Source organism: Montipora capricornis, chromosome 13 (assembly GCF_036669925.1).
Source record: "Montipora capricornis isolate CH-2021 chromosome 13, ASM3666992v2, whole genome shotgun sequence".
Classification (NCBI taxonomy): Eukaryota; Metazoa; Cnidaria; class Anthozoa; order Scleractinia; family Acroporidae; genus Montipora; species Montipora capricornis.
In genome coordinates, this window is record NC_090895.1 from 5,935,542 (window position 1) to 5,951,017 (window position 15,476).

At 39.3% G+C, this 15,476-nt stretch overlaps 1 protein-coding gene across 1 annotated transcript in view; it reads left to right on the forward strand.

The window, feature by feature from the left end:
• The window catches only part of LOC138029715 (hemicentin-1-like), a 28,073-nt gene that overhangs the window by 9,000 nt on the left and 3,597 nt on the right, over window positions 1-15,476 (forward strand). Inside the window, exons 5-24 of the mRNA XM_068877470.1 lie at window positions 1,003-1,263; window positions 1,610-1,867; window positions 2,235-2,495; window positions 2,841-3,098; window positions 3,508-3,768; window positions 4,425-4,682; window positions 5,041-5,301; window positions 5,648-5,905; window positions 6,309-6,569; window positions 6,915-7,172; window positions 7,486-7,746; window positions 8,093-8,350; window positions 8,748-9,008; window positions 9,354-9,611; window positions 9,925-10,185; window positions 10,569-10,826; window positions 11,031-11,297; window positions 12,096-12,356; window positions 12,951-13,217; window positions 14,961-15,314. Coding sequence (XP_068733571.1) covers window positions 1,003-1,263; window positions 1,610-1,867; window positions 2,235-2,495; window positions 2,841-3,098; window positions 3,508-3,768; window positions 4,425-4,682; window positions 5,041-5,301; window positions 5,648-5,905; window positions 6,309-6,569; window positions 6,915-7,172; window positions 7,486-7,746; window positions 8,093-8,350; window positions 8,748-9,008; window positions 9,354-9,611; window positions 9,925-10,185; window positions 10,569-10,826; window positions 11,031-11,297; window positions 12,096-12,356; window positions 12,951-13,217; window positions 14,961-15,314 — 5,301 coding nt within the window. The remainder of the gene's footprint in view (window positions 1-1,002; window positions 1,264-1,609; window positions 1,868-2,234; window positions 2,496-2,840; window positions 3,099-3,507; window positions 3,769-4,424; window positions 4,683-5,040; window positions 5,302-5,647; window positions 5,906-6,308; window positions 6,570-6,914; window positions 7,173-7,485; window positions 7,747-8,092; window positions 8,351-8,747; window positions 9,009-9,353; window positions 9,612-9,924; window positions 10,186-10,568; window positions 10,827-11,030; window positions 11,298-12,095; window positions 12,357-12,950; window positions 13,218-14,960; window positions 15,315-15,476) is intronic.

Genomic DNA, 15,476 nt, shown 5'->3' on the forward strand with positions numbered 1-15,476 from the left:
GCAAGAGAAAATACACGGCTCAGTGGATCATCATATTTTGCTATCCTAAGGACGTTCGCGCTAATTGTTTGTGCGCAATTTTTACTGCGCAGGTAACGCGACTGCAATTTGTCACGCATTACTTCAAACATTAGTTAAGATCTTATGGCGACAAAAATGGCGGGGGAAAATTTCCAGGTCGGCTAAAGAATGAAGAATGGCACATTTAATTCCAATTCATCTTCAAAAACGCTCGTTCAGGATTAACTCTAATGTCTACGACATCCCCAGTGGCCTGAAATTATCTAAAAAACGCAGTCCTATATTTCTATACACAGAAACCTTCACTCTAATATATTATTTTTATGATTTTCGACGGACGAGTAGATGAGCATACGTGTCGTTATGATGACCTATCTATCGAAATTAGAGCATTTTTCCCTTGCCTTTTTCTCCGAAACAAAGTCGGTGACCCTCAACTTTTTTTTCATTTTTGGAATAAGTAATTTATGACCTAACTTCAGACGAGAAGTGAAGCAAATTTCAATGTGGGAAGATTTTCGCGCGAACGTCCTTAAATCTCCAAGATAGCGCGAACAAAGACCAAGAAACTTGCCTAGCGTGAAACCTTGTTTGCTTTATGTGTAAATTTCGAAGGCTTAGGTGACCAGAAATGTGGATAAAAATCATGACACTTGTTGATCGCGTAGTATCATTAGTATAAGAAGAGAGCTGATTATGCCGAGGAAAAAATCCTCGCGATAAAAATATCAAATACATCATTTGAAAAGTCAGAAAAAATAAGTAAATGGGTTGGTATCAACAAAAAATAAACTACTAATGACCACGTGATATTTCCGTTTCAATGAACATACCAAGAGCGGAAAGGCGGAAGCCAGTCTCCAATAGGAGGCCATGCTTGAAAGTAAACTGCCAAGCACATTAGTAGCTCTCTAACCATGTATACACTTTGTGAAAATATTTTGCTACGTGTTAGTTATTCTTCTACTTTGAACTCTGCAGACGCACCCATCATCAATCCTCTGACCAAGAGATTGAATGTCACCGAAGGAAACGATGTTGAGCTCGACTGTATCAGTGATGGAATGCCTCTTCCAGTGGTCACGTGGACAAAAGTTGGCAAGGTCTTAAATGTCTCACAGTCGGCTGATGGGAGGATCAGCATCATCAACGCTACCAGAACAGATGCTGGTATATACATCTGTACAGTCACAAACGGCATCGGGAATCCGGCAAAAGCTACAAGATACCTCAATGTTTTCTGTAAGTCGATAAAGTAAAGCCAACGGGTAAAAAATTTGGAAAATCCCTTTGGAATTTCTTTCTTCGCCCAAAAGGGGTCATCATGAAAACTTTCTGAGATAATGCCTTTCAGATCGTTTCGCTAATTAATAATTCAACCGGACGCCTCCTGACATGCTATTCGATGAAATTCTTTGCCGGAAAAAGACTGCATCAGTAAACAGAGAAACCTTTTGAATATTGCTTCCGAAGTGTAACGCAATGGCACAATAATTTTTTGGTGATTTTAAGGGCAACTTCTTGTTGCAAAGTTACGCCATAAAACGAATATTTTGCAATGCCTAATTGCCTTGTCTAATCTTTCTAGATCCTCCAAGCATAATCAATACACATAGCAATCACACAGTTACAGAGCAGCAAGACTTGCGACTCAAGTGCAACGCAACTGGAAATCCACAGCCAGAGATAATTTGGACAAAAATATCAAACTCCACCAGGCTTACCACAGTTGGGGGTGTTTTGGTTGTCAAAAGTGTGAAGAACAACGATTCGGGGGACTACCAATGTAAAGCTAGTAATGGAATTGGAGACGATGCAATTTCCATTGTCACTATTATAGTCAACTGTAAGTCACAAACTGACAACTAGTGAAACCAACGTCTACACAATTAAAGAAAATATTTACAAAAACAGCTAGTGCACAGCCTCTATGATGTTCATGGTGCTTAACCCGATAGACAAACGGTTAGTGGCGAATTCACTTCGACAAAAAAAAAAGAACACATTTCCCAAGTCACTAAAATCAATCTTCCGTTCGTACTTTCCAAAATAAGCAGTGGTGCTTATCATTCTAGAGATCTACGCTGTCTTATTATTATTATTATTATTATTACTATTATTATTATTATTATTACTATTATTATTATTATTATTATTATTATTTATTAAGTATTTGGAATAATTTGATCTTGACATTTCTTTGTAATCTCCAGACGCACCTGCCATCAATCCACCGACCAAGAGATATAATGTCACTGAAGGAAACCACGTGGACCTCGCCTGTACTAGTCATGGGAAACCTCTTCCTATAGTCACGTGGACAAAGATTAGCCAGGCATCAAGCGATTCATACCCCTCTGGTCAGCAGCTTGCCATCACGCATGCTAACAGAACCGATGCTGGGACATACGTGTGTACGGCCACAAATGGCATAGGGAAACCGGCAAACGCTACAAGATACCTCAATGTTTTCTGTAAGTCGATAAAGTAAAGCCAACGGGTAAGAATTTGGGAAATCTTTTTGGAATTCCTTTCTTCGCCCAAAAGGGCTCATTATGAAAACTTTCTGAGATAATGCCTTTCAGATCGTTTCGCTGATTAATCATTCAAGCGGATGCCTCCTGACATGCTATTCGATGAAATTCTTTGCCGGAAAAAGACTGCAACAATAAACAGAGAAACATTTTGAATATTGCTTACGAAGTGTAACGCAATGGCACAATAATACTTTGGTGATTTTAAGGGCAACTTCTTGTTGTAAAGTTACGCCATAAAACGAATATTTTGCAATGCCTAATTGCCTTGTCTAATCTTTCTAGATCCTCCAAGCATAATCAATACACATAGCAATCACACAGTTACAGAGCAGCAAGACTTGCGACTCAAGTGCAACGCAACTGGAAATCCACAGCCAGAGATAATTTGGACAAAAATATCAAACTCCACCAGGCTTACCACAGTTGGGGATGTTTTGGTTGTCAAAAGTGTGAAAAACAACGATTCGGGGGACTACCAATGTAAAGCTAGTAATGGAATTGGAGACGATGCAATTTCCATTGTCACTATTATAGTCAACCGTAAGTCACAAACTGACAACTAGTGAAACCAACCTCTACACAATTAAAGAAAATATTTACAAAAACAGCTAGTGCACAGCCTCTATGATGTTCATGGTGCTTAACCCAATAGACCGTGAACGGTTAGTGGCGAATTCACTTCGACAAAAAAAAAAGAACACATTTCCCAACTGACTGAAATCAATCTTCCGTTCGTACTTTCCAAAATAAGCAGTGGTGCTTTTCATTCTAGAGATCTACGCTGTCTTATTGTTATTATTTTTATAATTATTATTATTATTGTTATTATTATTATTGTAATTATTATTATTGTTATTATTATTATTATTGTTATTATTATTATTATTATTATTATCATTTATTAAGTATTTGGAATAATTTGATCTTGGCATTTCTTTGTGATCTCCAGACGCACCTGCCATCAATCCACCGACCAAGAGATATAATGTCACTGAAGGAAACCACGTAGACCTCGAATGTACTAGTCATGGGACACCTCTTCCAATAGTCACGTGGACCAGGATTAGTCAGGCATCAAGCGATTCATACCCCTCTGGTCAGCGGCTTGCCATCACGCATGCCAACAGAAGCGATGCTGGGACATACGTGTGTACGGCCACAAATGGGATAGGAAAAACGGCAACAGCTAGAAGATACCTCAATGTTTTCTGTAAGTCGATAAAGTAGAGCCAACTAGATAGAATTTGGGAAATCTCTTTGTAATTTCTTTCTTCGCTCAAAAAGGGGTCATTATGAAAACTTTCTGAGATAAAGCCTTTCAGATCGTTTCGCTGTATATAAATTCAATCGGACGCCCCCTGACATGTTATTCGATAAAATTCTTTGCCGGAAAAAGACTGCAACAGTAAACAGAGAAACATTTTGAATATTGCTTCCGAAGTGTAACGGGAGGCGCGGTGGCCTCATGGTTAGTGCGCTCGACTTCGGATCGTGTGGTCCGGGTTCGGGGCCTGGCAGGGGACATTGTGTTGTGTTCTTGGGCAAGACACTTTACTCTCACGGTGCCTCTCTCAACCCAGGTGTTTAAATGGGTACCGGCGTAATGCTGGGGGTAACCCTGCGATGGACTAGCATCCCATCCAGGGGGAAGTACAAATACTGCTAGCCGCTTCATGCTACAGAAACCGGAGATAAGCGCCGGCCTGATGAGCCTGATGAGCCTTCTGGCTCGTAAGCGGAGACTTCCGAAGTGTAACGCAATGGCACAATAATATTTTGGTGATTTTAAGGGCAACTTCTTGTTGTAAAGTTACGCCATAAAACGAATTATTTGCAATGCCTAATTCCCTCATCTAACCTTTCTAGATCCTCCAAGCATAATCATTACACATAGGAATCACACAGTTACAGAGCAACAAGACTTGCGACTCAAGTGCAACGCAACTGGAAATCCACAGCCAGAGATAATTTGGACAAAAATATCAAACTCCACCAGGCTTACCACAGTTGGGGATGTTTTGGTTGTCAAAAGTGTGAAAAACAACGATTCGGGGGACTACCAATGTAAAGCTAGTAATGGAATTGGAGACGATGCAATTTCCATTGTCACTATTATAGTCAACCGTAAGTCACAAACTGACAACTAGTGAAACCAACCTCTACACAATTAAAGAAAATATTTACAAAAACAGCTAGTGCACAGCCTCTATGATGTTCATGGTGCTTAACCCAATAGATAAACGGCTAGTGGCGAATTCACTTCGACAAAAAAAAAAGAACACATTTCCCAGCTGACTGAAATCAATCTTCCGTTAGTACTTTCCAAAATAAGCAATGGTGCTTATCATTCTAGAGATCTACGCTGTCTTATTATTATTATTATTATTATTATTATTATTATTGTTATTATTATTATTATTATTATTATCATTTATTAAGTATTTGGAATAATTTGATCTTGGCATTTCTTTGTGATCTCCAGACGCACCTGCCATCAATCCACCGACCAAGAGATATAATGTCACTGAAGGAAACCACGTAGACCTCGAATGTACTAGTCATGGGACACCTCTTCCAATAGTCACGTGGACCAGGATTAGTCAGGCATCAAGCGATTCATACCCCTCTGGTCAGCGGCTTGCCATCACGCATGCCAACAGAAGCGATGCTGGGACATACGTGTGTACGGCCACAAATGGGATAGGAAAAACGGCAACAGCTAGAAGATACCTCAATGTTTTCTGTAAGTCGATAAAGTAGAGCCAACTAGATAGAATTTGGGAAATCTCTTTGTAATTTCTTTCTTCGCTCAAAAAGGGGTCATTATGAAAACTTTCTGAGATAAAGCCTTTCAGATCGTTTCGCTGTATATAAATTCAATCGGACGCCCCCTGACATGTTATTCGATAAAATTCTTTGCCGGAAAAAGACTGCAACAGTAAACAGAGAAACATTTTGAATATTGCTTCCGAAGTGTAACGCAATGGCACAATAATATTTTGGTGATTTTAAGGGCAACTTCTTGTTGTAAAGTTACGCCATAAAACGAATTATTTGCAATGCCTAATTCCCTCATCTAACCTTTCTAGATCCTCCAAGCATAATCAATACACATAGGAATCACACAGTTACAGAGCAACAAGACTTGCGACTGAAGTGCAACGCAAGTGGAAATCCACAGCCAGAGATAATTTGGACAAAAATATCAAACTCCACCAGACTTACCACAGTTGGGGATGTTTTGGTTGTCAAAAGTGTGAAGAACAACGATTCGGGGGACTACCAATGTAAAGCTAGTAATGGAATTGGAGACGATGCAATTTCCATTGTCACTATTATAGTCAACCGTAAGTCACAAACTGACAACTAGTGAAACCAACCTCTACACAATTAAAGAAAATATTTACAAAAACAGCTAGTGCACAGCCTCTATGATGTTCATGGTGCTTAACCCAATAGATAAACGGCTAGTGGCGAATTCACTTCGACAAAAAAGAAAGAACACATTTCCCAACTGACTGAAATCAATCTTCCGTTAGTACTTTCCAAAATAAGCAATGGTGCTTATCATTCTAGAGATCTACGCTGTCTTATTATTATTATTATTATTATTATTATTATTATTATTAATATTATCATTATTATTATTATTATTATTATTATTATTATTATTATTATTATTATTATTATTATTATTCTCTATTAAGTATTTGGAATAATTTGATCTTGGCATTTCTTTGTGATCTCCAGACGCACCTGCCATCAATCCACCGACCAAGAGATATAATGTCACTGAAGGAAACCACGTGGACCTCGAATGTACTAGTGATGGGAAACCTCTTCCAATAGTCACGTGGACAAAGATTAACCAGACATCAAGCGATTCGTACCCCTCTGGTCAGCGGCTTGCCATCACGCATGCTAACAGAACCGATGCTGGGACATACGTGTGTACGGCCACAAATGGCATAGGGAAACCGGCAAACGCTACAAGACACCTCAATGTTTTCTGTAAGTCGATAACGTAAAGCCAACGGGTAAGAATTTGGAAGATCGCTTTGGAATTTCTTTCTTCGCCCAAAAGGGGTCATTGTGAAAACTTTCTGAGATAAAGCCTTTCAGATCGTTTCGCTGATTAATAATTCAAGCGGATGCCTCCTGACATGCTATTCGATGAAATTCTTTGCCGGAAAAAGACTGCAACAATAAACAGAGAAACATTTTGAATATTGCTTACGAAGTGTAACGCAATGGCACAATAATACTTTGGTGATTTTAAGGGCAACTTCTTGTTGCAAAGTTACGCCATAAAACGAATATTTTGCAATGCCTAATTGCCTTGTCTAATCTTTCTAGATCCTCCAAGCATAATCAATACACATAGCAATCACACAGTTACAGAGCAGCAAGACTTGCGACTCAAGTGCAACGCAACTGGAAATCCACAGCCAGAGATAATTTGGACGAAAAGATCAAACTCCACCAGGCTTACCACAGTTGGGGATGTTTTGGTTGTCAAAAGTGTGAAGAACAACGATTCGGGGGACTACCAATGTAAAGCTAGTAATGGAATTGGAGACGATGCAATTTCCATTGTCACTATTATAGTCAACTGTAAGTCACAAACTGACAACTAGTGAAACCAACGTCTACACAATTAAAGAAAATATTTACAAAAACAGCTAGTGCACAGCCTCTATGATGTTCATGGTGCTTAACCCTATAGACAAATGGTTAGTGGCGAATTCACTTCGACAAAAAAAAAATAATCACACATTTCCCAGCTGATTGAAATCAATCTTCCGTTTGTACTTTCGAAAATAAGCAATGGCGCTTATCACTCTAGAGATCTACGCTGTCTTATTTTTATTATTCTTTATTAAGTATTTGGAATAATTTGATCTTGGCATTTCTTTGTGATCTCCAGACGCACCTGCCATCAATCCACCGACCAAGAGATATAATGTCACTGAAGGAAACCACGTGGACCTCGAATGTACTAGTCATGGGACACCTCTTCCAATAGTCACGTGGACCAGGATTAGTCAGGCATCAAGCGATTCATACCCCTCTGGTCAGCGGCTTGCCATCACGCATGCCAACAGAAGCGATGCTGGGACATACGTGTGTACGGCCACAAATGGGATAGGAAAAACGGCAACAGCTAGAAGATACCTCAATGTTTTCTGTAAGTCGATAAAGTAGAGCCAACTAGATAGAATTTGGGAAATCTCTTTGTAATTTCTTTCTTCGCTCAAAAAGGGGTCATTATGAAAACTTTCTGAGATAAAGCCTTTCAGATCGTTTCGCTGTATATAAATTCAATCGGACGCCCCCTGACATGTTATTCGATAAAATTCTTTGCCGGAAAAAGACTGCAACAGTAAACAGAGAAACATTTTGAATATTGCTTCCGAAGTGTAACGCAATGGCACAATAATATTTTGGTGATTTTAAGGGCAACTTCTTGTTGTAAAGTTACGCCATAAAACGAATTATTTGCAATGCCTAATTCCCTCATCTAACCTTTCTAGATCCTCCAAGCATAATCAATACACATAGGAATCACACAGTTACAGAGCAACAAGACTTGCGACTGAAGTGCAACGCAAGTGGAAATCCACAGCCAGAGATAATTTGGACAAAAATATCAAACTCCACCAGACTTACCACAGTTGGGGATGTTTTGGTTGTCAAAAGTGTGAAGAACAACGATTCGGGGGACTACCAATGTAAAGCTAGTAATGGAATTGGAGACGATGCAATTTCCATTGTCACTATTATAGTCAACCGTAAGTCACAAACTGACAACTAGTGAAACCAACCTCTACACAATTAAAGAAAATATTTACAAAAACAGCTAGTGCACAGCCTCTATGATGTTCATGGTGCTTAACCCAATAGACAAACGGCTAGTGGCGAATTCACTTCGACAAAAAAGAAAGAACACATTTCCCAACTGACTGAAATCAATCTTCCGTTAGTACTTTCCAAAATAAGCAATGGTGCTTATCATTCTAGAGATCTACGCTGTCTTATTATTATTATTATTATTATTATTATTATTATTATTATAGTTATTATTATTATTATTATTATTATTATTATTATTATTATTATTATTATTATTATTATTCTTTATTAAGTATTTGGAATAATTTGATCTTGGCATTTCTTTGTGATCTCCAGACGCACCTGCCATCAATCCACCGACCAAGAGATATAATGTCACTGAAGGAAACCACGTGGACCTCGAATGTACTAGTGATGGGAAACCTCTTCCAATAGTCACGTGGACAAAGATTAACCAGACATCAAGCGATTCGTACCCCTCTGGTCAGCGGCTTGCCATCACGCATGCTAACAGAACCGATGCTGGGACATACGTGTGTACGGCCACAAATGGCATAGGGAAACCGGCAAACGCTACAAGACACCTCAATGTTTTCTGTAAGTCGATAACGTAAAGCCAACGGGTAAGAATTTGGAAAATCGCTTTGGAATTTCTTTCTTCGCCCAAAAGGGGTCATTGTGAAAACTTTCTGAGATAAAGCCTTTCAGATCGTTTCGCTGATTAATAATTCAAGCGGATGCCTCCTGACATGCTATTCGATGAAATTCTTTGCCGGAAAAAGACTGCAACAATAAACAGAGAAACATTTTGAATATTGCTTACGAAGTGTAACGCAATGGCACAATAATACTTTGGTGATTTTAAGGGCAACTTCTTGTTGTAAAGTTACGCCATAAAACGAATATTTTGCAATGCCTAATTGCCTTGTCTAATCTTTCTAGATCCTCCAAGCATAATCAATACACATAGCAATCACACAGTTACAGAGCAGCAAGACTTGCGACTCAAGTGCAACGCAACTGGAAATCCACAGCCAGAGATAATTTGGACAAAAATATCAAACTCCACCAGGCTTACCACAGTTGGGGATGTTTTGGTTGTCAAAAGTGTGAAGAACAACGATTCGGGGGACTACCAATGTAAAGCTAGTAATGGAATTGGAGACGATGCAATTTCCATTGTCACTATTATAGTCAACTGTAAGTCACAAACTGACAACTAGTGAAACCAACGTCTACACAATTAAAGAAAATATTTACAAAAACAGCTAGTGCACAGCCTCTATGATGTTCATGGTGCTTAACCCTATAGACAAATGGTTAGTGGCGAATTCACTTCGACAAAAAAAAAATAATCACACATTTCCCAGCTGATTGAAATCAATCTTCCGTTTGTACTTTCGAAAATAAGCAATGGCGCTTATCACTCTAGAGATCTACGCTGTCTTATTTTTATTATTCTTTATTAAGTATTTGGAATAATTTGATCTTGGCATTTCTTTGTGATCTCCAGACGCACCTGCCATCAATCCACCGACCAAGAGATATAATGTCACTGAAGGAAACCACGTGGACCTCGAATGTACTAGTGATGGGAAACCTCTTCCAATAGTCACGTGGACAAAGATTAACCAGACATCAAGCGATTCGTACCCCTCTGGTCAGCGGCTTGCCATCACGCATGCTAACAGAACCGATGCTGGGACATACGTGTGTACGGCCACAAATGGCATAGGGAAACCGGCAAACGCTACAAGACACCTCAATGTTTTCTGTACGTTTATTTACTTTAAGGTTTACTCATTAGCTAATAAGATTTAATACTGATTTCCTGAGAAATGTATTTCTAATTCTATTAGTACAGACAAGAAGGGCGAAAACAAAAGCAGTTCCCAAAAGTTAAGCTTATAAGATGATTAGCTGGATGTATTTAAGCAATGCGTGCAAAAGACTTTTTTAGGGTCTAGCTTTATTTTTAAGACGTTGTCTATCATGGTCAACTCTGTAGGAATACTCAAAGCGATCATAAAAATGTCACTTTCGAATATTTGCCCAAGAGAGACAATATTCTGGGGCAACAATTCTTGAAAGATAATCTGTACGAGAATGATCGTTTTTTTTTCCTTTTAAAGTCAATAGTTTTCTTCAACTTTTTAGATCCTCCAAGCATGATCAAGAGACAAGATAGTCAAACAGTGAACGAGACGGACGACCTGCGCCTTGTATGCATCGCGAGTGGAAATCCGCCACCAAAGATAACATGGACGAAAAGACCTAGCCCCTCCCTGTTAAACTCCACGGACGGTGTTCTTGTTGTGAAAGGTGCGGTGAAAGCCGATTCTGGATATTACCAATGCAAGGCTAGCAATGGAATTGGAGAGGATGCAATTACTACCTCGTCCGTAATGGTCAACTGTAAGTCACAATTTTTGAAGAAACAAGAACAACAAAACTTACCATGAATTCATCTAGTAGGATAGTTTTCATAATAATAGTCGCGGCGACTGCTGACGTTTTTACTTTCTCAATCATTCTACCACATCAGTAAGAAGTCAACAAAACATCATTAGGTGCCGAATTTTGGGGGAAAAAAGCTATTGATTGTTCTTTTTTCTACAGACAAACCAAGAGCGACGAACCTAACATCGAACGTGGAAAAGATGGATAATGTGTTTGAGGGACAGACAATAACATTCTTTTGCAGCGCAGACAGTGTTCCACCTGCTGTATACGAATTTCGCTTCAAGAGGGAATTTCTCGGTTATTCCAAAGATGGCGTGTTCGTCATTCAAAACGTTAACTCTTCACACAAAGGGGAATATGAATGTGTACCCAGCAACATTCTTGGCACCGGAGACATAGCGGCCATGAGCCTCAACGTGTTGTGTACGTGTCGGAATGTAGAAATATTTTCCACTTTGATAACGTCTTTGTTTACATTGATTTTGTTTCATTAAAGGCTGGTTTACACATACGACGCAAGCATAAGCATAAGCAACATACGCAGGCGCATTAACTTGTTGTTAATTAGTGTCTTTTGTTCTAATGAAAGTTACCCATTATCGAAACGCTACTGCGGCGTCTGCGTATGTTGCTAGTGCTTAAGCTTGCGTCGTATGTGTAAACCAGCCTTAACATACCAGTTATTTCTCACTTGCTCGCATATGGAATCGTGCTATTTACGACTGAGTTGACTTCAAACGGTAAAAGAACTAACTAAACTTTGTTAAATCTCCAGTTTTAAGCCTTTTAGCTTTGATAACGACCCAGCTATTAGCTGTCAAAATACGGCCCCGGTTAAATCTTGGGTGGCTAAGAGGCTGATGATCCCATATATTCTTGGTAAAATTTGGAATTGCTCACGTGAGGCTCAAAGTGAAATGCACTTTCAATGTACCTTCAGCTGACTAATTAGAAAACAATAGCCTTGTGCTGATGATAGGGGGTGAACATGCAATTAGACCAAGTGACAATTAACGTCAAAAGAGGATCACATTTATCTGTTCATGTTGTTTAGAATTTTAAAAATATATATTCCATGTTCCTTCGTTTTTAAAGTCTCAATTGTGGAAATAGATTTTTTTTATGCAAAAGCATATTAACATCATCATGAATGCACAAACGATGGAAGCAAATGAATGGAAGCAAAATGGGTAATCAGAATTTTTTTTCACTTTGTTTCAGTTCCATCTTTGATAGACTTTGTCTCCAATAATGCAACGGTTAAAGAGACTGATAACATCACGTTGTTCTGCAATGCAACGGGAAATCCTCCGGCAAACATAACATGGGCATTTCTAAATGGCTCTCATCCGACAAATGTACCAAGTGGAGAAACTCTTACCCTCTATAACATCAGCAGAAGTGAAGCAGGAACTTATCAGTGCACCGCTGGAAACGGAGTAATGGCCGATGCAAGGGTCAATGTTCACGTCACAGTAAATTGTAAGTAAGTGCCGCAGCGGAGAAATTGATAAGGGTGACCCTTTGCATTTTTTTTTCATTCGGCTTTGATTTTAGGCAATTTCAAGGTGAGTGTACGATTTACAGAAGTAAACAGTTCCTTTCTTTTCGTTTCCATTCAAAGAAGCTACACTGAGTACTGGTATGGACAATCTTACACCAAAAAGTCGTCATTTCGAAAAACATTTGCAGTGAGGAAAAAAATTGACAAAAAGAAAGAAAAATGATGATATTTATTTGTGATAAGCCACGTTATGGTCCTGAACTAATTCTTATTGCAAATTTTGTTGTTATAAACATATACAAATTATCTCTACGAAGACCTTACACCTCAGGAATTAACCAATGTATCTATCGACTGAGGAACTAGACCAAAGAAGTGTTTGAGGCTTTTTGCGCTTCGGTACAGCAGAAAAACAAAGAACCTTCTAGAGTCATTAGATTTTAAGTTTGCACTAAAAACGAGGAAACAAAAAAACAGCAACAAAAACGTTGAAACTAATTGCAATTGGTATTTTGTTAACGACACTATTGCTATTAGTCTGCTTCAACTCTTAGTCTACATGTTCCTTATAGACAAACCAGAGATGAAAAACAACAATACAATGGAAATCTGGACCTGGATAGACCACGAAACCGATGTCCATTGCGAAGCTAGGGGCGTTCCGTTGCCAGATATCACATGGAGTCGTGATGGCACAGTTAGTTCTATTGTACAGTCTCAATCACGTGTTAGTACACTGAAATTCACACCGAAAACGTCGGATGATTTTGGTTCCCTCGCATGCACTGCAACAAATCTGATGGGTTCAACAACGCAGAGAGTGATCTTAAACATGCTAGGTAAGGGTGAGTTTTTAGCGACAAAAAGTTAACCTAGTAACTCAATGCAGCAAGCAATGCAGCAAGGAACAATCAAACAAGTAATCAAGTCAACTAATGAAATCCAGCGAATAATAATTAGTGACTTAAAAAGCGCATCTTAACATGACGTGATGCTCAGATGCGCAGTAAATTAAGATGGTAAATAAGCTTATAAAAGAAATTAAAGGTATATAAATATATCTTATTAAGTGTTTTGGTGTGTAATATCGTTGAGTATTTTTACGAGTTGTGCTGTATTTTGACGAGCCCGCTAGGACGAATCAAAATACAAACAACGAGTGGAAATACTCAGCGATACGACACACCAAAACATCTAATAAGCTATTTATTATCCAACTTTTTTTTGCACTAAATTCTTAGAAAATGAATTGTAAACAACCGCGAACGGGTGACAGATTTGTGCATGCGGGGCAACGTCAGCAACTAAACTAGTCAAACCGGTTCTCTACTGTAAATGACCAAGTGTACAGATAACTAACTGTACAATATCGTGTAATATTTATACTCGTTTCGTGCATTTCATTTTGTTCAATAACTAACACAGTTGGATAATAATTATCGATACTAAAATATACAGTCAACGCCAATCGCACTCAAAGATAGTGCACGGCACCTTCAGTGGAAAGTATACCGAACATGGCTGCAAAATGCAACCAAAGCATTTCTATAACATTTCTTTAAAATCTGAATTCTTTTGTTTCACGATTTCCACTGCAATAAGATATTCTTTGAGAACATCAAATGCGATTAGCTGGCCGAGCCCGTTTCTCGAAAGTCCCGAAACTTTACGGGCCATTTTCGGGTGTCACAATTCCCTTTGTATCTCAAGAACGGAGTGGATTTAAGTTGTCAAACTTCACCGTCATTTTTCTTTTTGTTACCTTGAAAGATCCGCTTTCCAAAACGAGCGGTTGACGGTTTTCGGGCCCGAAAAGTTGTCGGAACTTTCGAGAAACGGCCACGACCAAGAGCGTACAACTTCGTGGCGTCTTTACAGACCGAGTTATTTTTAGATTCATTTTCGAGCGAAACTATACCTTTCCAGCTAATCACAAGTTCTGCATGACAAATTATTACTCATGGGATAGAGACTGGTCACTCGTGCAAGCAAGATCTTTCTTAAGAAGTCGTCTAAAAATAGCTTGATCTGTGAAAATGCCGTTACAGAGACCGTAGTATTGGAGTTGAAGACTGGTTAGGGGCTCCTGACGCGATAAGACAAGAAAAAGGTAGCAAGTATCCCGGTATACTAAATATACTTCCATCGATTCTTCGCTGTCTCATACCGTAATTGGCCGAAGCAGAAAATGGTAAAAGACCCTTGCCCCACCCTCCACCCCCCCCCCCCCCCCCCCCCCAACCCCAATCCCCCCAAATTTCGAACAGGCATTGTTTTTGTTTTTCTTGGGACCATTGTAAATCCCAAGAGAAACTGGAATTAGTGCTTATGCAAAATTTCGGGGGGGGGGGCCCGTGGGGGACAAAGAGTATTATGGTACTTTCCGACTCGGCCAATTGGTTAGGACTCTATCAACATATAACTCGCATTCTGCTAAATCCACTCAATTACGGCATTACGGGAAACATACCAATTTTAAGTACATAACTGACAACTTTACTGACCTTGCGTCCTCCTGTACTGAAATGAGAGATCAAGTTATCATAATAATGACCAATCCAAAAATTTCCTCGTGTTTCTAGCTGAACCAGAGGCGCCCCTAATCGTTCAGATCAATCCAGGTCTTAATGAAATGAAAATTCAATGGAAGGAATCCTTCACCAATCCCGATGCTCCTGTTCTGGAATATTTGGTGCAGCTTCGAGAGAAAAATGAGCAAAGCATGAAGTGGAGAAGCTGCACAGAAATGAGAAAGCCCCTGACATGCCTAATGACTGGTCTTCGAAGTGGTACTATGTACACTATCCGAGTTCGTGCGAGAAATGTTGTGGGTTACAGTGCGTTTACGATAAAGGAAGCTGAAACAACCTTAGATGAAGCTACTCCAACCGTTGGAGTTACCACAACAACAGAAGCGGAGGATGAACGTGATGAAGGTATAAAAAAGCAAAACAGTTTGAAGACTTTCAAATTTATAAGAATTTGTCCCGTCATTTTTTTCCTTTTGTGGAGGCACGGTGGCGTAGTGGTTACAGCGCCGACGTTTCGATTCCAAGGGTCGCTGGTTCGAGGCCTAGCTCAGTCTGTCATCGTGTTGT